The sequence below is a fragment of the Morus notabilis genome, unplaced genomic scaffold (genome assembly GCF_000414095.1).
Source record: "Morus notabilis unplaced genomic scaffold, ASM41409v2 Scaffold1625, whole genome shotgun sequence".
NCBI lineage: Eukaryota > Viridiplantae > Streptophyta > Magnoliopsida > Rosales > Moraceae > Morus > Morus notabilis.
Window position 1 is genome coordinate 152 of NW_010357577.1, and position 24,567 is coordinate 24,718.

The 24,567-nt window shown below is 34.0% G+C and overlaps 4 protein-coding genes across 8 annotated transcripts; 2 read left to right on the forward strand and 2 right to left on the reverse strand.

Moving 5' to 3' along the window:
* The first annotated feature begins 691 nt into the window (after positions 1-691).
* LOC21384726 (DNA mismatch repair protein PMS1) lies at positions 692-7,354 on the forward strand. Of its 4 annotated transcripts, XM_024171926.1 has the most exons (11): positions 692-1,407; positions 1,881-3,062; positions 3,833-4,161; positions 4,272-4,398; positions 5,068-5,136; positions 5,268-5,341; positions 5,588-5,653; positions 6,099-6,202; positions 6,470-6,651; positions 6,756-6,887; positions 7,119-7,354. In XM_024171926.1, the coding sequence occupies exons 1-10, from the start codon at positions 850-852 to the stop codon at positions 6,879-6,881; spliced, it is 2,817 nt and encodes a 938-aa protein (XP_024027694.1). In that variant the 5' UTR covers positions 692-849; the 3' UTR covers positions 6,882-6,887; positions 7,119-7,354. The 4 variants fall into 4 exon arrangements, 2 of the variants coding, with proteins under 2 accessions (XP_024027694.1, XP_010088502.1); XM_010090200.2 differs by lacking the exon at positions 7,119-7,354 and having other exon boundaries at positions 6,756-7,106; XR_002903061.1 differs by lacking the exons at positions 6,099-6,202; positions 6,470-6,651; positions 6,756-6,887; positions 7,119-7,354 and having other exon boundaries at positions 4,272-4,387; positions 5,065-5,136.
* Positions 7,355-8,964: 1,610 nt separating this feature from the next.
* Positions 8,965-11,389, forward strand: LOC21384727 (probable U6 snRNA-associated Sm-like protein LSm4). Of its 2 annotated transcripts, none has more exons than XM_024171944.1 (8): positions 8,965-9,069; positions 9,247-9,291; positions 9,531-9,572; positions 9,688-9,786; positions 9,892-9,969; positions 10,360-10,399; positions 10,518-10,685; positions 11,125-11,389. In XM_024171944.1, the coding sequence occupies exons 2-8, from the start codon at positions 9,289-9,291 to the stop codon at positions 11,145-11,147; spliced, it is 453 nt and encodes a 150-aa protein (XP_024027712.1). In that variant the 5' UTR covers positions 8,965-9,069; positions 9,247-9,288; the 3' UTR covers positions 11,148-11,389. The 2 variants fall into 2 exon arrangements, with proteins under 2 accessions (XP_024027712.1, XP_024027718.1); XM_024171950.1 differs by lacking the exon at positions 8,965-9,069 and adding an exon at positions 9,093-9,145.
* A 1,537-nt stretch (positions 11,390-12,926) lies between these two features.
* On the reverse strand, positions 12,927-16,538 carry LOC21384728 (WD repeat-containing protein 89 homolog). Its single transcript, XM_010090202.2, has 8 exons — positions 16,316-16,538; positions 16,014-16,221; positions 14,982-15,077; positions 14,684-14,758; positions 13,950-14,060; positions 13,757-13,848; positions 13,551-13,635; positions 12,927-13,453 (listed from the first exon to the last, which is right to left on the reverse strand). Exons 1-8 carry the CDS (start codon positions 16,444-16,446, stop codon positions 13,088-13,090), a joined length of 1,164 nt encoding a protein of 387 aa, XP_010088504.1. The 5' UTR covers positions 16,447-16,538; the 3' UTR covers positions 12,927-13,087.
* Positions 16,539-19,011: 2,473 nt separating this feature from the next.
* Positions 19,012-21,871, reverse strand: LOC112093453 (uncharacterized protein OsI_027940). Its single transcript, XM_024171931.1, has 6 exons — positions 21,727-21,871; positions 20,981-21,167; positions 20,363-20,528; positions 20,237-20,274; positions 20,025-20,148; positions 19,012-19,385 (listed from the first exon to the last, which is right to left on the reverse strand). The coding sequence occupies exons 1-6, from the start codon at positions 21,729-21,731 to the stop codon at positions 19,294-19,296; spliced, it is 612 nt and encodes a 203-aa protein (XP_024027699.1). The 5' UTR covers positions 21,732-21,871; the 3' UTR covers positions 19,012-19,293.
* Between the last annotated feature and the right edge of the window lie 2,696 nt (positions 21,872-24,567).

Consider the following 24,567-nt stretch of genomic DNA (forward strand, 5'->3'; position numbering starts at 1 on the left):
TTTTACTCTTAGCGATAATAAGTTTTAGCGACGACAAATGTCGTCGCAAAAGGCCATTTTTTATAGTATAAGGAACCACTAAAAACCACGATAAAATTTGTTCTTATGCCAATTGTCATAAAATTTCAGGACCAACACTACTAGCATGAGTGAGGACATGCTCGTTGAAGTATTCGGAAAAAAGCGTCGCCATGAAAGGAAAATGTAAATTTCAGAGTGTTTACGTTGAGTAGTAAAACCCACTTTAACAAGGAAATTAATAGTGTCTGAAAGGTATGTCGAGCCAGGCCACTTAAAAACTTATTCTAGCCAGACCACCTTTTAAAAAAAATAATTTTAGAGAAAAATGTAAAATTTATTTTTAATAGTGCATGAATATAAACTTTTACATATCATTCTTAATTAATATATTTTTATTAGTATAATTATTTAATTAACGGTGTCTGAAATCAAAAATCTTTACCCGTACATTTTTATAAAGAGTATTTATCTCTTTTTTTTTTATTTTAAGTTGAGATGTAACGTTATGTGAGAATTTTTTATATAGTAAAAATAATTAAATGTGATTATTTTTTAAAATTTTTTATTGTAATAAAATTTAAATTTTAAACTCGAATCGGCGAAATGAATGAATTATAAACTTCCGGCGTGTTGGGCTTTAAAGTCTCAACTTTCACCTCTATCCAAAGCACATAAAACACAAAGCTAGCGCTCAGATGTCTCTTTGGCGGCAATCCTGAAAGCGATAATTGGGCTTTCTCTGTTTTCCCTCCTCATTCAAAGCCCCTAAACACCCTCGCCAATCCATCCCGATAATGCGAGTTTCTCAGACTAGGGTTTCCAATTTCAATGGAAGCAAAAATCCCCTCTGATTCCCCAATCATACGACCCATAAACAAGGGTTCCGTCCACAGAATCTGCGCTGGCCAAGTGATCCTCGATCTCCCGTCAGCCGTCAAGGAGCTGGTCGAGAACAGCCTCGACGCCGGCGCCACCAGCATCGAGATCGCCCTCAGGGACTACGGCAAGGAGAGCTTCCAAGTCATCGACAATGGCTGCGGCATCTCGCCCAGCAACTTCAAGGTCCTCACGCTCAAGCACCACACCTCCAAGCTGGCTGATTTCCCCGACCTCCAGTCGCTGACGACGTTCGGGTTCCGAGGGGAGGCGCTGAGCTCGCTCGCCGCTCTCGGGAGTCTGACCGTCGAGACCAGGACCAAGAACGAGCCCGTCGCCACGCACCTCAGCTACGATCAGTCGGGGTTGCTGGTGGCTGAGAAGAAGACGGCGCGGCAGATTGGGACCACCGTTACGGTCAAGAATTTGTTCTCGAATTTACCCGTGCGAAGCAAGGAATTCAGTCGAAACACAAGGAAGGAGTATGGAAAGCTTATTTCTTTACTGAATGTGAGTTTTCTGTTTTATTGGCCTTTATTTACTTTCATTAGTACCAAATGTGCAATTTAGATTTTGTGTTCTGAGGATTTCGGATTCGTCGTTTATTTCGTTTCTTAGGATTTCGTATATGTTACGGGCTTGTCTAGTTTACTTCCACATAATGTAAATGTATAGAAGTAAGAAGGGTAACATATGACACTGTAACAATAATCGGAGATAGCTAAATTTCTTAGTGTACACCTCCCTCACGTCAGTGTTATATTGAATAAATCTTGTGTTATGTTTCTCACTGCTATATGTTACGTAGAAGGGAGAACCGTAGACAAAGCTTTTTGTATGACTGGTTCTTTCTTTCATTTGGTACTCCCTTGAGTGGTTAGTTTATTAGCCTTCACTTATCTTATGGAGCTTTTAATTAAATTGCCTTCATCCCACTTCCTCTCTTTTGTGGTTCTAAAGTTTTTATTAAATGCATATTTCAGGCCTATGCTTTAGTTTCAAAAGGAGTTCGCTTAGTATGTACCAACACAACTGGTAAAAATGTGAAGTCTGTGGTGCTTAAAACACAAGGAAGTGGTTCTCTTAAAGATAACATTATTACACTTTTTGGCATAAGCACCTTCAACTGCCTAGAACCACTGAGTTTATGTATATCAGATGGTTGCAAGGTTGAGGGGTTCCTGTCTAAGCCTGGACAAGGTAGTGGACGCAACTTGGGTGATAGACAATTCTTCTTTGTAAACGGTCGACCCGTTGATATGCCGAAAGTCACAAAGCTTGTGAATGAATTATACAGAGGTTCAAACTCCCAACAACATCCCATTGCAATAATGAATGTTACAGTTCCGACCGGAGCATGTGACGTCAATGTAACACCTGATAAAAGGAAAGTGTTCTTCTCGGATGAGAATTCCATATTGCACGTCCTAAGGGAGGGTTTACAGCAGATTTATTCCTCTAGTAATGCTCGTTTCTCTGTCAATGAAGTTGAGGAACCTACTGAGCCAGATACGTCTGAGTTGTGTTCTCCTCGGCAGAAATCCTATACAGCGTTGAAACCATTGTCCAAGAATGAGACCGTTCGTGAAGAAGGAAGCAATGACGAAAGCAATATAGTGGGTGATATTAGTGTCAAAACTGCTGGAGATGGAGCTGAGGACATTCATGATGTAGAAGGATTTACCTGTAGTAATAAAATAAGAGACTTCGCTCTAAGAGTACACAAAATAAAGAAGGCTGGTGATTGTAGGCAATTGAGAACTAATATTGATAGTATCACAGCTGGTCAAAAAGCTCTTCCTCTTTCAAAAATGGTTGAGAATGGAACTCCTGCAAATAAGGATTCATATGGTTGTTCAAGCTCTATTCAAACATTGCTTAATAGATATATTACTGTAAGTAAAAGGAAGCATGAAAATATTAGTGCGCCACTATCAGAAATGCCTGTCCTTAGAAACCAGACTCATCATTCTCAGTCAAAAAACAGTAACTCAGACGTGGATGCAGCAGTTTCCAGATCCCCAGTTGACTTTCACCAGGTTGACAATTCTCCTAAAGCAGATGACAGAGAGGCTTCCAAGTATTTTAAAACAGACATTACCTTCAGCAGAATTGCAAACCCACTTTCTTCTGGAGGTAGTACTAACGGCGGAGAATCAAAAGAGGTATGCGGTATTATGTGTGACCAAAATGACGTATTAAAGTATATATTGCTTGAATTGTATAACACGTTAAATACACGCGCGTAGCGCGTGTAACTAGTTAAGGTATAAATGGCTGTATCAATAAAATTAAGGCATAAATGGTGGAGAATGGCATGAATTGTGTTTTCATGCGAAACCAATTTTCTTGCTGCGACGTGTCGGAGTATTTTTTCTGGCATGTGGATCTGTAGTGTATTGTAGAAAATGATAAGAAAATCTTTTGGGTGAAGAATACAAGAAAGGAAACTTAAAAACTGAATTGTAGAAAATGATAAGAAAATATTTTAAGTGAAGAATAGAAGAAAGAAAACTTAAACAATTTGAAATATTAAGTTCTTGAAATCCGAAAGGATTAGGTGATAAATCCATGTTCAGCTATAGTTATTTGTACAGGGTCTCATTATTCTTGTTGTGGACCGAAATGCGTTGTTTGTCATGTTTATACATTGCTTTCATGTGGTCAATCCCTAGTCAAAAGTGAAGCAAAAGTGGTCACCAAGAAAAAGAGTTGGAATATAAGAAAGGAACTTTATGCTCAAGAAACTTGAAGATTTGTTTGTTGCAAAGTACATGTCCACATGGACATGCTCACACAGATATGTTGCATGATAAATATCACTATTTGTTAATATTAAAATTTTCTTCTGAAGGTTTTTTTTTTCTTTTTTTTTTCCTTGTCTGTGTACTTAGCTAGTTATGTTTTGGGTATAAGTTAGCTAATCTATTTACAGGATATTAACGCTGAAGAGGAAGGACTTCCCCTTGCTAATGTCACAACAATAGCTTCATCTGGTGGGGATCTCGGAAGTGTATCTGAAGACATTTCAGTTGAAGCTCCTTTACATTCTTCTGGTCAACAGCTAGATGTGTCTGAAGGGGTTTCAGTTCAAGATCCTTTACATTCTCCTGTTGAACTGCTGGATACTCCAAAGCGTTCTTCTGCTCTTGAGATATGTTCCACCTTGCAATTTAGTTTTCCAGACCTAAAGAAAAGGAGGCAGCAGAGGTTGGCTCAACTGCATTCCCGCAACGGAATATGTCAAAGGACCAATGCAAAAAGGTCTATATATCACTAATTTCCTGTAGAAATAGGAACCACTTGATATACATACATACATATATATATATATCTATATATTAACGTTTTCTATCCTGAATGATCAATTATAGATTCTATGCTGCTACTACACTAGAGCTTTCTCAGCCGGAAAATGAAGATCGGAAAGCTAGGGCTTTAGCTGCAGCTACTACAGAGTTGGAAAGACTTTTTAGAAAGGAAGATTTTGGTAGGATGAAGGTTGTTGTTTACATTAGTTTACAGTTTATGTTTTCATGTTTGTTTGATTGGGCGATCTGCTTTTGTTTTTTTATTTCTTTATTATCATTGTGGAAAGCCTGTTGCTTTTGTCAAGCATGGCAGAAATCTTTCCTGGGTTGTTGATCCTTGTCGATATATCTACATCTTTTCACCTGCCTGAGTTGCATTCCAGGAGGATTCAGATAAATTGTCAGATCTTGATAGGCTTCTATGCTGCAGTCCATCGTGAGTTGGAAAATGTTTGACATACTATACAGAATGGGAATGATGACTTGTACCATAATTTTTTGTAACCTTGTTACAAGTCCGATGTTTAGAAGGAGGGTACTGACATCACTTCACATATTTAGAAAAAAGAAATTCAATTAGGTTAAGTTTGCATTGCATGCAGCCAGAATGTGACAGGGTCATAGGAGAAAATAAGATCGTGAAGAGCTAGACAATTGAAGCAAAATATAAAACAAGTGAAGGCTGACTAGGAAGTATCTTAGTTAGAGTCTACAAAATGGAAAATGTACATCTTCTCATTTACTATCTTGTGCTGGGATGTTTAAGATCTCTGTCCCTATCTTATGGCACTTAATTATTTGCATGCACGTATAAAAACAAATGTTAGACCGGTCACCAACACTTGCTTTTCATTAGTAGGTAATTGGGCAATTCAACCTTGGATTCATCATTGGGAAGCTAGACCAAGATCTATTTATTGTGGATCAGGTAATTGACATCCATCTTATGGATTCCTTTAATTTCAATGTTCTGCATTTGTCTTTTGAGTGGTGCACATATCTAGACGTTTTCTTTTTCAAAATTCTTTGTTGTGGTTTTGATATTTTATCATATTTCAGCATGCTGCCGATGAAAAGTTCAATTTTGAGCGTTTGTCACAATCAACCATCTTAAACCTGCAGCCTTTGCTCCGGTAAGCATAAACTTTTTTTAGTTAGCTGTATTAAAAAAACCATGTTTTTCTCATGACACTGGTTACTGATCAGGTGTGATGAATTTTTAAAAAAAGAATAAACTTAAACAAAAGGAGAATAACCTTTCGTGTGTGCTAAAACCATGTTCTTGTTAAAGTAGGTTTTTGATCTTCTTTAATTTGAATTTTTGTTTCCTGACAATGGAAAGATCTCAGAGGTTCTTAACTATGCAATTGTACCCGTAGGCCATTAAGGTTGGAGTTATCTCCTGAAGAAGAAGTAGTAGCCTCCATGCACATGGATATAATCAGGTGCCAACTCTCTCTCTCTCTCTCTCTCTTAACCTGTACGTGATTCTAGTTATCCTCTTCATTTCTGTAGACCTTTGGAGCTGCTGTTTTCTGTTCACTTCTCGTAATAGTTGTTTAGTTTAACATTATCATCTTGATGCGCTTTTGAGCTGTTATTATTTGTTTTGGATAGTTATAACTTCTCTCCTAGTAGACTAGCATTATTATATGTATATGAGAAAACATAGTAATCTGTATGCATACAAACACACAAACACATTATTACTATATATGTGTATATGGTTGAATCTAGAGTTTGCATATAGTATCTAAGAGTTAAATTGGAAGAAGGTTATATGCTTCAGTGTTTGTTCTTTTTTATTCCTCTTTTAATTTTGATTTGATTGTTCACCCAATAATATTTTTCATCCAATGTAAAAGGGATCGCGGTTTTTTTTCATTTCAGGAAAAATGGATTTGCTTTGGAAGAAGATCCGAACGCACCACCAGGGCACCATTTTAAACTAAAAGCTGTACCCTTCAGTAAAAACATAACTTTTGGAGTTGAAGGTAATCCTGGATTTAAAATTAGCAGTTCAGTTTTTGAGTGCTTTTGTTCCTGCTATATTTTATTTTGTGGGAAGGCACGAACTATGTTTTGAGTAGACAGTTTATTGCTCTTAACTTATTCAAGAGGCAGGTCAACAGACCCACATTATAAGGATCAGGTCGATAGTAATTTTCTTATTTTGAGAACACAAACCGGAGTATAATCTTGTAAGGAAGTTTGTTACTTCGCCTGACGTTAAAGATTTACATTATTGTTCTCTTCAACAGATGTCAAGGACTTGATTTCTACTCTAGCTGATGATCACGGGGAATGCTCAATAATCGGTAGTTATAGAATGGACACTGCCGATTCCATTTGCCCGCCAAGAGTTCGTGCTATGCTGGCGTCACGCGCGTGCAGATCGTCCGTCATGATTGGGGATGCTCTCGGAAGAAATGAGATGCAGAAGGTTATGACAGACACTATTGCATTATCTTATGTTTGTCTGCTTGACATATGATTTGCACAGGATTCCAAACTGTTGCAAATTCTGATTCCATCAATTGTTTGCAGATACTTGAGCATTTGGCACGGCTGAAATCTCCTTGGAATTGTCCACATGGAAGGCCAACAATGCGCCATTTGGTAGATTTGACGACCATATATAAGAGGTCAGAAGAGAATGATGCTGATTCTTGATTGGATCTTTTCATAAACTTATTTATCTGGGTTTGGCTTATTTCCATCAAGTAACCTTGTACATTTTTTCCCAAAAAACAAAAAACAAAAAAGATAACCTTGTATATATAATTGCGTTACCTCAATCTCAACTACTGGCTCTCTTGATTATATGTAATTCCGCGGGGCCTGGGAGTTTGGAACCATTAATACTTTGAAGATTTCATTTCCCGTGATTTTTTTTTTTTTTTATTGGATCTTTTCATGAACTTATTTATCTGGGTTTGGCTTATTTCCATCAAGTAACCTTGTACATTTTTTTCCCAAAAAACAAAAAACAAAAAAGATAACCTTGTATATATAATTGCGTTACCTCAATCTCAACTACTGGCTCTCTTGATTATATGTAATTCCGCGGGGCCTGGGAGTTTGGAACCATTAATACTTTGAAGATTTCATTTCCCGTGATTTTTTTTTTTTTTTTAAGAATTCAATTCCCATCAGTTTATCAATATAAATATATGATACATATAAGTATATTTTATTTTTGGGTTTTAAATGTTTTGTTGTGGCCAAGGCGTATATCGATTTTGTACCATTTCGTTCCTGTAACTTCTAACTTTATACAAGAACCAATTGTTGGAGAAAGTCGTTTTCATTGATATTTGTTTTTTGGAAGACATCTTTGTTGCATTGAACCATTCGCTGTTAAATTCTCATAAAGATTTCACTTTGTTAATTCGAGTTTATAATTCGAGTTGAGATATGATTTTATGTGAGAATTTTTTACTGTAACAAAAAAGTTAAATGTGACTGTTTCTGAAAACTTTTTACTGTAGTAAAACTCAAATTTTAAACTTAAATCGATGAAGTGAACAGGACCGTAGTTTGAATTTTTTCGAAGTAAATGACTCATAACAGTACAGGCAAATGAAAAACTTAACCAACAAACATGAAAAAGTAATTCTCTCTACTTACAGCTTGGAATTTATATCAAATGTGCAATGCTAAAACTTCAAATAGTTACACGATAATTATATTTTAATATGTATTATTTCATATTAGTTGTAAAATCAATGATCTGCTTTTCTTAGTTGCAAAATCGCCACCCCGAAACTGGGGCAAATGATTTAAAAGACATTTAATTTTTTTTACTACAGTAAAAAGTTCTCACATAAAATTATGTCTCAATTCAAATTATAAACTCGAATCAACGAAGTGAACGATTAAGAAACTTGCAAATAGAAGACATAATTTGTATCGTGGGTTTGCAATATTTATTACGAAACACATCAACTGCATAACAAAAACTTTTTACCATCAACATTCTTAAGACAGTGTCTTTAATAAAAATAAAAATAAAAAGACGGTGGATCATTAAAACCAAAAAAAAAAAAACATAAGAATAATAATAATTATAATGATAATAATAATAATAATAAAATTTTAAGGCTTTATTTGAATTTATATATAAAATCATTTAGGTACTCATTTATCGCAAAGCATTTACTAGTATTTTGTATTTTTAATAATATTAAAAGAATACTTTTTTATTTAACAAAAAGATTTTAATATTTCAGAACTTATTCCAATTCAATGAGCATTTTTGTTATTTAATATCATATCTTAATATTTAATATTATATATTAAAGAGGACACTAACCAATTTTTAAGACAAAATGTCTATCCTACCCTCCTTATTAATTAATTACAAATTAATAAGTTTTTATAAAAATTCTGAAATTATTTTAAGACATTTAAAACTTAAAAAATTAGAATAAGTTGAAATGTTTTTACAAAATAATTTTTAAAGCTATTAGTTTCTATTTAATTATTTAAAAATGCAATTAGAACATTGTAATCTAAAAAATATTCCCAAAATACCCAAAAAAATATTTCTTCAAAGGTGAAAATGAATTATTTTATCCGTTCACTTCCTTATTTCGTCTATATTTAGTTCGAGTGTGACTAGAATTATATATTATTTATTATTAGAATTAGACTTTTCTTTAACAATGAATTACTTATAATTTTATTTAAATTGGGATTAAATTAAGCTTTTAACTATTTAATATTAACTTCAGAATTATTTTCCTGAAGTTTTTCTATTCCGCTACTGCATCAATAGCAAGAGAGACTTTCAATACAAATTTCAATTCGCCTTCGTCGTCTTCTGAATCGAAACCTCGGCAGTTCACTGTTCGTCGTCGTAGGTTTCTCTTCCCAATTCCCTCTCTACGATCTCTTTTTCCACTACCTTTGGCTAGGGTTTCTCTCCACTTAGGGTTTTATTATTCTCTACACTATCTTTTCGTCTTCAATGTCAAATTTTCCTGGATTTTCTGCTTTAGGTTGTTCTAAACTCTGGGTATGGCTTTCGATGCAGGTCGTTTCTCCTTGCTCTGTGGCCGCTCTATTGTCTTAAAACATGGTATGTTTGTTTTACTACTTTCTGTTTGGTTTCTCAGAAAACGAAGCGACCTAGAGGAAAGTTTAAAAAAGAAAAATAAAAAATCTGACTTTGAATTATATTTCGATAAATTGATGCTTTTCTGGGACTCCCAGAAGTTTTTACCTAAGGAAGTTTTGTGCTTTATTTCTTATTTCTTTTTTTTTTTCCTTTAATGTTTAATATATTGGTGTTGACCCTTGAAGTTTTTACTATTGTAGCTTCCTCTTTCTCTGCTTAAGACAGCCCAAGGGCATCCAATGGTAAGCTCTTTGATTTTGTTTATCTTTTGAGGCTTTCAGAATTTATTTTTCAAAGCAGTGGTTGATCAAAAAATATGCTTTTTTGTTTGGGATGTTTTGTGTGATAAAACAACAGTTGGTGGAACTGAAGAATGGGGAGACTTACAATGGGCATTTGGTTAATTGTGATACTTGGATGAACATTCATCTCCGTGAAGTAATTTGTACTTCTAAGGTACTACGTTACTCTTCTTATTATATCTTGTTTTGTAATTTTATTTTCTGTTGTTAACTTGTTATCATCGTGTGTTACTGATTTCTTCAATATGATAACCTCTAGGATGGAGACAGATTTTGGAGAATGCCTGAATGTTATATCCGTGGAAATACAATTAAGTATCTTCGAGTTCCTGACGAGGTATGATCCAACATTTTATGCAATATGTATGCTACATTGGTTTCTTGTTTTATTGTTTGACATTTTCTTGAGCATGTATATTTCATGTCGTCATTGCGAGTTTCAATAAAAGAACTTTGGCTATATTAGGATATTTTGATAAATCTACAATACTGGCGATTTCTGGTAATACTTGTTCTTAGGATCTTAATTCTAATGATATACAATTGTGCTTTTGAAAAGGCTTTGCTTTAGGCTGTCAATTCTTCCCATTTTTTAGGGACATGATGTTTGCTCTCTCCTGGTTTATTGTTTCTTCCTAAACGTTTGCAGCCTATTTACTTGGAAAATAAAAGATAGAAGGCCGTTGTGGATTTGATTTATGTAGCTTCTTTTGTCTTTTCCTTTCAGGTGATTGATAAAGTTCAAGAAGAAACTAAGAGTCGGTCAGGTACATGCATATCTATGAGATGATCTCAAAACTTTCTAGTTCTATAGCCTTCTGAGATGTAAAATTATTACCTTGACACTGAACTGGTCTATTGGGTGCTTTTATCAAAATTTTCCAGATAGAAAACCGCCTGGTGTAGGACGCGGCAGAGGAAGAGGTAGGGAGGATGGTGCTGGTGGAAGACCGGCTAAAGGTATTGGACGCGGACTAGATGATGGAGGTGCTAAAGGCCCTGGTGGAGGCCGAGGAAGGGGTGGACCAGGAGGAAGAACTGGTGGAAACAGAGGTAAAACTTGTGTAACCCCTTTCACCTGTTTTCTTTTCTCAAGTATCATGAAAAGTTTTTTCATTGTAGAAAGAAATAGGGTGTCATTAAATAAATTGATCGTTGTAAAGAGAAACAATTGTGCCTTGGAGTATATACTAATTATACTATTATGCACCCGTTAACATAACATAATGTGTGTGCTCTCATAATCACCGTTGTAGCTGCCCCTTAAGGCAATTTCTTAATAACTTGAAACCAACCCGTCTGAACTGCAACGTTAAGGGAAATGTATAATTACTTGAAAGCGACTTGTATATTAATCATACTTGTTTTCTTTCACTATTATTTTCATGGGCTAGCAGTTAAAACCCGGGCTTGAACTGGCAAATGCAGCTTTATTTGTTGAACTATTTGTTGCTTTGGCACGCTGCTCATGTGTTGGGTGTTTTGGTGACAGGTGGGGGCCGAGGACGAGCTTGATTGAGTTGGTGGCTGAAACAAAACTGGACGAGCATGCTACTTTCAGAGGCATTTTGTTTTTATGTCAAATGTCTCGAGTGTTTTACCTCTGATAAATCGTTGTATTATTCAGTTGGAAAGTCGGTTTTCATTAGCAAATGTAGCTAGTGTTAAAACATATTATTTTCGTTGCTTGGTTTGAGGAATATATGTTTGATTTTCTTTATGATTCCTGTTTGGCCATACTAAGAAAACTCTCTTCACACCCTCTTAAGTTCGTCATTCTTTAAGTATTTGGAATTGTATGACATTTGCCTTTATTTATTCCAATTAAATTGTCCTTTAGCTGTAAGGGGGTTTCTACTCGAATTTCTTTTCGAGTTAAATCTCACGAGTAATTCTTAAATTATAGGCCAATTATCCTCGACTTTTAAAATGTCCCAGAAAAAGTCAAGGAGCTACCAAATCAATTAGGTCTTGTTTTGAAGGTATATTTAAATTTAAATTATAATTCTGTTACAGTTTTTTTTTCAAAGTTTGAATTTTAAAATTTTTTCTCACAAAGTTCCCATCAATAAATTCAAATTATGATTTGAGTAAATCTTACAAACATGCCCTTATTAATAATTCCACCTATGCAACTGATTTAAAAAAAAAAAAAAAAAAGTGTTTCCTTACAATTATTGTGTTGTCTTTTTAACAATTGAAAAAAAAAAAATTTTTCAATTCAAATTATAATTCAAAATTCAAATTGATGCTTTATACAGAACTAAATGAGGATGATTTAAACCATTGATAATAGTGTAAACTCTTGATTTTAGAGTTGATACTTCCCTAAATTTACACAATCCGAATTATTTTCTGCAGTAAAAACAATTCAAATTGTATTTTTTCTCTCTCCTCAATTTCAAGCTTAAAAATGTGATAACTTCTTCATTTTAATTCTGATTGAGATGATTTTTTTTTAATGTGTTTATAACGATGAGAAGAACAAATCTCCATCTATATTGCATAGCTTTTAATGTCATTTACAATGATGTTTTATAAGATTTGTTACAAAACTCTAACGATAGTTTTCAACACTTTATACAAACACAGTTCAGATTTCATTCTCAATTCAAATTATAATTTATTTGTATATCTAAATACCAGTTCGAATTGCAATTAAAATCACCACAATTCAAATCAAATCACACAATTCAAACAACAAAACAAACAAAGCATGTGACATTCCATGTAAAAATTATAAAATTATAAAATTTAACCTTTACTAAACCAGGCATGGTCCTCGCTAGCCATTTTCTGTAAGATTTTTGTTATATGGACGAAAGTATTAATATGAGACCATTTGATAGATTGCCCCGTTCACTTTATCGATTCGAGTTTAGAATTTGAGTTTTACTACAGTAAAAAGTTATCAGAAACAGTCACATCTAACTTTTTTGTTACAGTAAAAAACTCTCATATAAAATCACATCTCAACTCGAATTACAAACTCAAATCAGCGAAATGAACGGGCCTCTCGAGAATGTTTGAAAAGTTGAGGGTTAAAATGAGATTTAACCTATAACTTGAAAACTATAAATACGGTTAACCCTTTCTATTTTATGGAACTTCGTTGTTTTTGCTCTTTAACTTTGTTGTACTGAAAGCGTCACTTTTGCTCCGCCGTTTTGCTTTTCCACAAGAAAAGAAAATTTTAATGTATTGATTTTTGGACCTGAAACACAGCAAGAGATCCAACAGGCACCATTGAGATTTTCTGATTTGTATAGAACATTTGAAAATTGAAATCGCTTATGAAAATTAAAATGATAAACAATAGACTTATACAACAAAATCAAGTAAAAAAAGTAAGGAGGATTATCGTTACAACTTACAAGAAACCAAAACGAAAATTTTTCAAAAATACAGGAAACATGTGGAGAAGTAATAAGAAAAACTAGTATTCAGATGCTCTACTAATACGGTTGATGTCTAATTTTCTTGCGATTCTTGGGTGACTTCATTACCAATGTACTTGAAATCCACGATCGATCAATCTCCGAAGAATCATCGGACAACCAGCAACACAAGCGGCCATCTTCACCGCCTGTCCAACCAAACTTGCCTTGGCTTTGAGTTGCCGAACCCGGAATGCTAGACATAGGCAACACACTCCTAACAATGTCTGTATGTCCACCTGCAAGTACTGCTTCAGGAGAACCTATACTTGCTGCTTCATTGTAACTTACAGGGAAGAAGCCCAAAGTGCCAGCATTCGTGCCACCAACCACCCAAAGTCGTTCCCCGTCTTGTGAGTAGTGACAATCAACAAAATAGTCAACCTGCCAAAACACAAGAACTTACTTCACTTGAATTGGTTGCAAAAGAAAATCAAGAAAATCGAATTATGCTCGGTAATATCTAATGATTTGTTATTACTTGGTCTTGATTCCAAGCATTGGAAGCTATCAAACGAGCATCGGGGAAATTAACTTCACTTCTTGCTTCTTTCCAGTCCCAAATACTACAAGAGCAGCATCAGTTAGAAATTGGGTTATAAAACAACTTTTTTCACGATAAACGAGAGAAAATAACCTTAAAACAATTTTGCAACTCATGAAATGTCAATGGATAAAAATTGATACCTTAACGTTTCAATATGGGTCAAGCACCAAAGTTTTTGAAATGTCTCTCCAAAAAAACCCACTTTACCTATTGAAGTCTCCACATTAATCACCTAGACGATCACAATATCCAAAATAAATAAATAAATAAAGATTATATGCAATATTTACAACAGAAAAACAACAATGTTGAAAACAAAACGCCCAAACTTACTGATTCCAGATTATCATCATCGTTAATGTCTCCATCTGTATCAAATATACATATTAATCCATCCACAGAAGCAGATGCAAGCTTGTTTACGTGGTTAGGAATGAAGTGTACCTACCAGCAATCAGTAAGTTGTTACGCGCACAGATACTTATATGACGAACCATCATATACACACAGCATATAAGCACGTTATCAGGGTTAAAAAAATAAAAATAAAAATAAAAATAGGGGTGTCAAGTGATTAAAAGAAAGGAACACAACATGATTTGACGAGTCTTTAATACATGCAAGCACAACAGTATGAATAAATTCGCAAACTGAGCAGACATAGTTGATATTCCAAATTCCTATACATAACCACTTCTAATTTTCTAAAAACTTCAAAATTTAAGTTTATAATAAAGGGCCAGTTGTAAGAGCAGGTAAATTCTACGTTGCAGTTTTATGTAAAACTTCCATTGAATATTTCACATATCATTGCATAAAGAATTTGGCATTAAAACTGGATTGTAATCTCACATCAAATTGAGCCACAAAAACAACAAATGCAATCATATTACGTACAGATATAAACTTCTATAGACAATCATATTTCAACCTGATCCTAATCAACTGAGAATTCAATATTAAGTTTTAACCTTCTATATGCTTGGAATTATGCTGATATTTCGTGTTCGATGTCAAACCAAGAATGAAGAGTTGTGTTACTGAATGGATAGTAACCATTAACAAACCTGAGTAACGTCCTCCACATGAGACTCCTCCAGACATGCAACTTGTTTCTTGTTCCTCCAGTCCCAAAAGAGTATCTATTTAACAGGTCAATACGCAAAAAGCCAGCAACAAAGAAGAAAGAATCAAATCTCTGCCTGAGCAGACTGGGAGGCAATAACTCATGATTCCTTGAAGCATCATCCCAAAACTAAAACTCACTTTTCCTTCGGAATGAAATAGACAGAAGTCTAGAGTAAAAAATACAACGTTTGAGAAATACAAGCATAAAATATATGAAGTGGCATACTAACTACACACCTGAGCTTTACATCCTGCGGCTAGAAGATTATCAGTGGATCCTCCAAATGAGAAGCTAAATATCTCTTGAGAAGAACCAGCACTTACGGATGAGACCTGTAATATTTAATTTAACAATGAGTAAAATTATGCATGCCCACTAAATAAAAGAGTGGAAATACATATTTGACCATCAAAAATAAAGACTCGTCACTCATTTAGTGCCTGTTTTGCATTGCTTTTTAACTAGAATTTGAAACCACATTTATAAAAGAGCTCAATAGGTTGAAAATAATATTTAAATATACTAATTAAGCTATAAACATATTAGAATGAAGCTAATTAAGCCTTTCTAAATTTCCATTACATGTTTCAAAGTATCATTAAAAGCATTTTTTCGAAACTCCATATCTTGTGGTTTTGATAAGAAGTTCTTTTGGAAGTCGCACAAACACCCCAGTGAAGTAGCTTTTCTTTAACGAATCTTACTCAACTTCTGATATACGTTAGGGGCCTATTTGGCGTTTGGCTTTCCCAGTCTAAAAGCTACTCTGGGAAGTGTTTGAACCTTTGGTCGTCTAGAATTACTTCCAGTCAGAGTCAGAAAATATAGCTTTTCGAAAAACTCATCTAAAAAAAAAAAAAAAAAAAAAAAAAAAAATTAAAATTCTTTATCAAGATTTTATAAACTTTACTCTTAAAAATTTTTGCTTACTAGATAATTTGAACAAAATTATATCATTAATCACTTTACAAACTCTTGATTCAAACACTAACTACAAATCCATAGCTTTGCTTTTCTTCTTCTACTGAGCAAAAGCAATGCCAAACGGAAAAATTCTACAACACTAACTCAAACGAACTGTTCTCTGAGAAGCCACGCAACTATCTTTTTTTCTCAAAAGCAAATTTCCAGATAGCAATGCCAAACAAAGGGCCTTAATGGGTTAAAAGTCGAACCACAAAATCTCAAGATGAAACAACATATTCCATCATAAAATACTGAACACAAGCATCAGCACAACAAACAAACAAACATAGAGAAAATCCAACCTGTTGGAATGTACGCGTATCCCAAGCTCTAATGGTTCCATCAGAGGAACAAGAGTGCAAAACATGTGGGGTTGACGGACCAGAGAAATAAATGTGGTTTATGGTATCAGAGTGACCTTTGCACTCTCCGTAGAACTGACCCGTCACCGGCGAATAAAGCTTCACAACGTTCGTCGACAACGACACCGCCATTGAACTCCAATCATTCCTTTCATTAAATTTCTATGCTTTCTCAGTTTTCCAATGACAAAAAAGCAGCACAAAAACGAGGTTGAAGCATAAAACCAAAGAAAGAGACATACTTGGGGACGATTTGGAAAACATAGTCTTCTCCGAAACTTGTTTGGATGGAGTTTTTTAGTCCGACCCGATTGGAAGAGCTTGGATTGGAGTGAGGATGTTCCTCGACTTCCATGGCCGTGGCTTCTTCCATGTCGCTCTCGCTCTGTGTTTCTTGCCAAAGTGGAGCTGTGAGCTATGAAAGGGAAGGGAAGGAAAGGCAGAACTCGGAAGCAGAAAAGAAAAACTTGGGTTTTTAGGGTTTTAGATCTTCTCAGGTGAAAACCACCTAACTGACTTTTCTAGCCAATAAATTCTTGCCATGTCATGTTTGACTAATGTCACATGTTCTATAGAGTCCTGTCATGGTTCGAACGGGAGCACCACCCATAAATATAACATGAGTTCTATTTCGTAGGGTTCACGGGTTAGATTTGCTTATTATTATTAATGACGGTGTTTAATACTTCAAATATTTTTTAATAAACAGTTGATGTTCGTTAAAAATTCACCAAACTAATTAAACTGATCAAACCAATCAAATTAAACCTATTCAAAACAAAAATTTATCATAAAACAAAGAATTTGAAAGATTTAGAACACAAAAGAGAAAAGAAGGGGTTACAAAAATACAAAAAAGAAAAAGAACAACTAATATCAGTAACCATTCATTAACCATTATATTCTCATAGATTACTATAGAATTTAAATAAGTATACTTAATTTATTATATGTTATTATGTTTCTCATAGACTTTCTTTGCTCATCTATTTCCCATAAACTTGTATATTCCGTCTTATGAATTTGAATGCTTGGTGTATTATGGTCTTACAAAAAATTATGAATTTGAGTGCTTTATTTTTGTCATGGATATTCAATGCCTAACTTTCAATGTGTTTTTTATGTTATCAATTGAATACTTCTCGAGGATATTTATAATTAAGAAACATATGAACGTTTATTATTGTAAAATTTTGGTTCTAATTCTAGTTGAGAATAATTTCATAATTACTAGTTCAAACTAAATAAAATATCAAATCAGACTTTCTATTCAGTTTGACATCCTATAATAATTTTGGTTTGCACAGGCTTTCTGTATCCTTCAAGTGCTTTGGTTCAGTTTGATAATTAATAATATTAGTTTGCAGATGTTTGGTTTGGTTAAACAATATTAGTAACGAATGGTTTTGTTAAACATTTTTAGTAACAAAATAAGAAGCGTGAAACTAGCCAGAATGTGTGAAGGACATATTAAGGGGTAAAAATGAAGAAATTCTTTGGTAGCCAAAGAGTATCAAATTATAATGTGAACATCCAATGAAGTTAATATAAATAATATGAAAAATACACAATATATCATATTTCACAACTATGTTTGAAGTGAATAGCATTTTTTTTAATCTTAGTAAATAATAGCATATTTTAAATGCACATGTTGAAAAAATATGTTGTTTTTAGGGCCCGTTCATTTCGCTGATTCGAGTTTAGAATTCGAGTTTTGCTACAGTAAAAAGCTCTCACAAACAATCACATCTAACTTTTTTGCTACAGTAAAAAACTCACATAAAATCACATCTCAACTCGAATCAGCGAACTAAACGGGCCAAGTTCTCATAAACAGTCATATCTAACTTTTTAACTACAGTAAAAAGTTTTCACATAAAATCACATCTTAACTTGAATTACAAACTCAAATCAACGAAGTGAACGGGCTACCAATTTACCTATCCAACACTACTAGGCTTTCTATCTCATTTCTTTGACTCTTTCTCCACAGTCGCCCATTCTCTCTCCCTCAAACCCTCTCTTCTTCCTTTCTTCTGCAACACAACCCCTCTCTCTCTCTTCCGTTCACTGCAAATATGCATCACAGTGCAGATCCGGTCCAAGAAAACCGCCATCATCGTCAAAGCGTTGCCATCACCGTCGAAGTTCGTAGATTTGTTGCCATCACCGTCGAAGTTCGGAGGTTTCCATCGCTATTATCGTTGGTCTAGTTCAGCACTACCTCCAGCCCCATATTTTTTGATAAATATGAGATTTACTAATATTTGTAAATACGGTATTTTTGTAAATACAATATTGACGTTGGAATCAACGACCAAATTTTTTAATAAATATAATATTTATTAATAAATAAATATTTACTAATAAATATAATATTTATCGATAATAAACTTAATTATAATCTACCTATTTTAAAAAATATACTATAATTTATTTATTTTTTTTAAAAAAATGTTTAAGAGAGAGATGTGAGGTGAAAAAAGATTTAGAAGTATTTTTTAATTTTTAATAATATTTAAAACAAAATTTCAAATTATACTATAACCTTCCAGTTTTTAAAATCATGTTATAATTTACTAATCACCATACTAATTATGCTATATCCGTCTTTATCCCATAAAAATATCCCTCTTTATCCCATAAAAACATGACACTTATGCAAATATTAAGTAATAAATACATTTATTGGAGATTATTAATCACGACCGTTAAACGTAAATCAAACCGTGGATATCATATAGAGATGGATACTATGAAAGAATTCTTTGAGCAATATCCCTATATCTTCCAGGAAACCTTCGACGGTCATATATATAGCCCAACCATCAGCAGTTTGCAGAAATCTGTTCTTTGTTCAGCTGAAAATGCATTTCAATTAAGGCATGCAATAAGGTATCAACTTTCATGCCCTACTGTAGAAAAGAATTCTATCTAAACAAGAAACCAGAGAGGCTTAAGCATATTATATGAGTAAAAAATCACTGCCAACCAGAAAGTGCATCCACCATCATTAAGCCAAGCCCTACAAATAACATTATCCCAACTATTACGAGTCTATTAAACCAGGGATTACATGGATGATCCACAAAATATGGCAAATATCAAACCTCAAACGGTTAGAATACACATCCCGTCACAGAAAACGAAAAAAATCATCCCACGGCAACAATGCCATGGTTGACCTCATAAGTACTTTTTAAACCAACACGAAGTTTTATGTGCTCGGTGCGGCTTCCTTTTTCTCTTGTGAAGAACCACCTTCACTTGTATCAGCAGGTTTCTCATTTGGCTTCGCCACTTCTTGCTCTACAGCACACAAACGATGCATATCAATACAGCAAGGGATGGAAGAACAAAGAGTCTATAACTTATACTGAATGCACGCAAGCATTTGATACATAAAGAAAAAGTTTTCCATTGCCATATTTTTCCTATTGAGTATATGGACAAAAGTTGGAAGTGAGGTATTTTCACAACGCTCCATAACTCAATAAACGGTCATCTCTTATAATTAAGAACACTTCAAAAATGACTTGAGACAGATAAACGATTCCAAAACAAGAATTCTCTCTTTTAGAGGTCAGCTTTTTCTTTTAGAGGTGTTTAAATGAAATACTAAAGATCATTTTAACTGCTGGAAACTCTTTCGGGAGAAGCCAAGTACACATGGTCTTCTCGCTACAAAAAACTATCACAAACACAAACCACGAAGCTGTTTTAAAGTTATCAAAAAAATTGTGTTTAAATACTTACATTTCTATTAAAGAAAAAGCCATAAACAAATTTAAAAATAAAAATAAAAAATCATTTGTCATAGAAGACTCAAATTTTGTTTATCCACATGATGACTAAAGTTACACTTTTTACTTCTCTTTTTCTACCATGTAAAATCAAATGCCAAAGTTATCAAACAACCCGCCAACAGCAAGTTTATGGCCTAGTTACCTTCATCATCACTATCATCGAAGTCCTCACCCATGGCATCATCACCCAAGCCGCCCATACCACCCAAGCCGCCCATACCACCCAAGCCGCCCATGCCACCCATACCTCCCATGTTAGCAAAATTCTGAAAATAATAGCAGAAGTTAGCACAAGCCCGAAGCATAAACTCATTTACAAACAACAACAAAGCCCATACGCTGATGAGTACTAACCGAGAAATCCATACCGCCCAAGTCCAAGTCACCAACACCTAATCACAAGAACCAAGCAACTAAGCATGTTAACTTTTGAAATTTTAAACAAGACAGCAGCAGGAAAATGCAAGAATCATCCATTACCATTAGGAGCACTATTATCATCATCATCATCAACCCATTTATCCCAATCTACTTTGACGTAATGGGGTAGCTTTCCATCTCCACGCAATAGTTTCTTCCACCATGCCTTCTCCGCCTTCTCCAACACGCAGAATATATTCCTCACTCCAATGTTGATTTTGCTTTCCTACACAAAACATTACGAAAACAAGTTGAAAAACAGGATATTAAAAAATCATCATTGTAAAATTTCCTAAAAATTATCTCCTGTCACTAGTGAGTGACTAATGGCAAGCAAAATTCCACATAAAGACTCATAAAAAGAAAGACCAGCTAAAGAGTAAAGGACTTCATTAACAGCATATTATAGACAAACACACACACACAATAGGCCAACTAGTTTAATTACAAGTATGGTGACATGACTAAGGATGGTTTCAGGACCTAATTACAAAACTCACATAATGACGAAAGTATACCACTTACCTCCACATTGACCTTATCAAAGAGTTCCAAGTTAAGTTCATACAGGTTGTTGTCTGCACCGGCAGTGGCAGAGAAGGTGTATGGTGACATGACTAAGGATGGTTTCAGGACCTAATTACAACACTCACATAATGACGAAAATATACCACTTACCTCCACATTGACCTTATCAAAGAGTTCCAAGTTCAGTTCATACAGGTTGTTGTCTGCACCAGCAGTGGCAGAGAAGGTAAAGACTCCACTTGGGTCGAGATTAACCTTGACCTCTTTTGCATCAGGTAGTGAAACAGTCAAATAAACCTTGTCCTCTCTCTGGGCCCACTTCACCTCAGGATGACGACTACACAACGCAGCATTTTCAAGAGGCCAAATTATTACACAAACAAAACATGAAAGACACTTTCGACACTACGAAATAAAACCCCAAGACAAGAACATTTTGCAGTTAATAAAGCTTGTAACAAACTAATCACCATTGTCAAATTCCTAATTTGGTTCAATAACTGGCCTACAAAGCAGAGGAGCGCAAGCCTATTACTTATTCAAAATCCATATACAAATATTTCCTAATAAAGCGTCGAAAGAAAATCCAAGCATAACATCAAAGGGGGAAAAATGAGAGAAGCTAAAGTAAATCTCACCAAACAACCATTTCCAAATATTTTAAAACCATTTCCAGAGTTTAATCACCTTGATTAACTCGAACAATAAATACGAATCGAACCATTTTATTAGTTACTTTCCCGGAAACCAAACAGGGTTTATACAAGAAAACCAAAAGCAGTAACGAGAATACAAAATCGAAAACGTTTGCGGCGTCGAAACGAAAGATGAGAGAAGAGAGATGAGAGATCACAGAGAGAGAGAGAGAGAGAGAGAGAGAGAGAGAGAGATGTTACCTCATAGTTTCCTGGAAAGGGAAAGAAGTAAAACCCTAGAAAATAGAAAGAGAAGCAGAGGAAGCGTGAGTATCGGAGTTTCCTTAGAGACAGCGTAGCGGCAGAAGATAATTAAAAGGGAAGAGAGCGTACGCGACACTTCTAGTATATTCTTCACCTTGTGTTCTTTTATTTTAATTTTTCGTACAATGCACTCGCTCATACCTTTAACTTTTGTCTTCTACCTCTACCTGGGTTACTCCGGCCCATTCTACAAATTGGGCTTATTCGCAGCTTCGATAAGAAAGATCATCTTTGGGCTTGTTGCGCCCAATATGAGATTATTAGAGGGTAATCTTTACAAATACTGTTAGTTATCATTTTTACCCTTTACTCTTGATTTATAACTTTGTTTTATCAAATAGTTACACTAAAAAAAAGATATTTATCAAGAATAAAGGGTCAAAGTTCAGATTCATGCACTCTTAAGGATAAATTCTCTATTTTTTCTTGTTGTGTGGTGGTGTTGGTGGGTGGAGAAATGAGACAAATACCTCTTTAGAGTATATGGGTCTAAATTTTTAATCCTTTAATATCATTTTTAGTTAAATTATTATATAAGTTAAAACAGTATTAATCAAGAGTAAATGATAAAATTCAGAGACATACACTCTAAGAGCACGTTTATCAAACTGTAAAAGAATGTAATGAAAAACGTAATAGGATTGGAAAGGAAAGTAAAGTAACAGGATTAAGGGTCATTCATTCCCTTTCAGTGTTTACTTGACTATTAGATGGAGTAATGGAAAGAATCTTATTCATTTTCTTATATTTACTAAAATTAATAATAACAATGTTACGAATAAAATCACTAATATGTTCTTTTACACAATTTAATATCCATTAACTATTTAGTAATTCATTAGGGGTATATAAGTAAATTTAGCATTTATTCTTTTTGACAAGTAATCAATACTAAAAGGGTACAATGATTGACATTCTCTATCCTCATTCTTTATATTGTCTAGACTCACTAAATGTTTATTACTAATTTTGTAAGTAAACACATTATTAAATTAGAAAGGAATCACTGCTTATTTTTCTCTTTCCTTTTAATGCAAAGTCATTATCTGTTGGATGCTACCCTTTGCGACTATAGTGAGTGTTTTGCTACCAAGTGGATTCTTCTATCTCCAGAAAAGTTTCCTCCAAGCAAGTTTTGTTCTCTTTTGGATTTAGGTATCATGGTAATTTGGCAACCTAACTTGCGAGTTGCTTTCATATTGTGGCCCCGTAGATTAAGTTAGATAATTTATGAGCTCGACCACAAAGTTTCAACGTAAGATGTTGGTAGTCTCTGGTCGATGACTATAATGTATCACTGTAGGATATTGACGATCACCGGTTATTATGACAAAATACCTCCTAATATAACAGTTGGATACCGATGGTCACCGATGCGATATATTTCATATTCAAATATATTAGAGTGACATTTTCTGTAACAACTTTTTTATCATAGAAAAATCATTTCAAGGCTTACTTTTGTCGTATTTCTCTCTGAATATTAACAAAAATGTCACAAATCCATTATTTGTTTGACTTGTGCCATGAGAAAAAAAAATATTTGCTGAGAATGTCATATCATGTCATACTACCCGTATTTAGAATACAAAATATACCTCTAATATTATTATATTAGCGAGAGACGATATCTTTGTTGGTAACCAAATCGAATTTGAATGCGGAAGCGTGGCGGGGAGACGGATGGTGTATAACAAAAATTTCATAAAACTTTTGAGATACTCTATAGATGTGATTAATTTATGCACAAATAAATTAATCACATTAATTTATATGTTAAGAACTCAATTAGGAAAAATACATGGAGGCCGACTCGGATTATAACTTGAGTTCTTTGACCACGAATAGTCCTTGCTCCAATTTTTGTGTTTAGAAAATCAAAATCTTACACGTCAATTCCTTGATTCCATGTAGACATATGTATGGATACTTGTGAGACAAAACATGTTTTAAAAAACACTAGAATTTTCACAAACACCAACGCATCCACGATGTGCAATTTTTTTTAAGAAAAATTTTCCTTTCTTTTTCCTTTTGAGAAATTCGGCTACACTCACAAGTTAGGGCAGAAAAATGTTTTCAAAAATTTTTTGTGCACAATTTTCTATCATTCTCATATTTAAAAAGTAGAAGTCAAACTTCAAAAAGGAATCAAATCTCTATCTCCTATTTGAATTTTGAACAAAAAATTTCCCTCTTCTTTATCCATTGTGGCCGGCCACCCCTTAGGGTTTTTACCTTGTGTGTGGCACCGATTACAGATAGGGAAGGAAGAGAAATCATCCTTTATCCTCTAGTCCAATTTTAATTCAAATTCAAATTCGAATTTAAGTCAAACTCAAATTAATTTGAATTCTAAATTGAACAACTTATCAAATAAGTTTAAAAGGATAAATTTAAATTATGTTCATGATTCAAATTCAAATTTAAATAATCACATTATTTAAATAATAATTAATTCTCAATTAATTCTTTTTCGAGTATTTAATTTTAGAATTCCATAATTCTAAAATTCTCATTTTGTCATTTGTGTCTGGTAGAATTACAATGACGACGCGGGGACTAATGGACCTATAATCCCGAGCTCCAATAAAATTAATAATTAAGTAAAAACTTTAATTAATAAATTAATTCTATTAATTCCAATAGTTACTCCACTATAAACTTGGAATTGAACTCTCGAAATTATAGACATTAATTACTTCTAAACTATGAAGTGTCCATTTGATATAGTCATTGCATATAGATCAATCATCCATAAATAATTCATAATTAGAG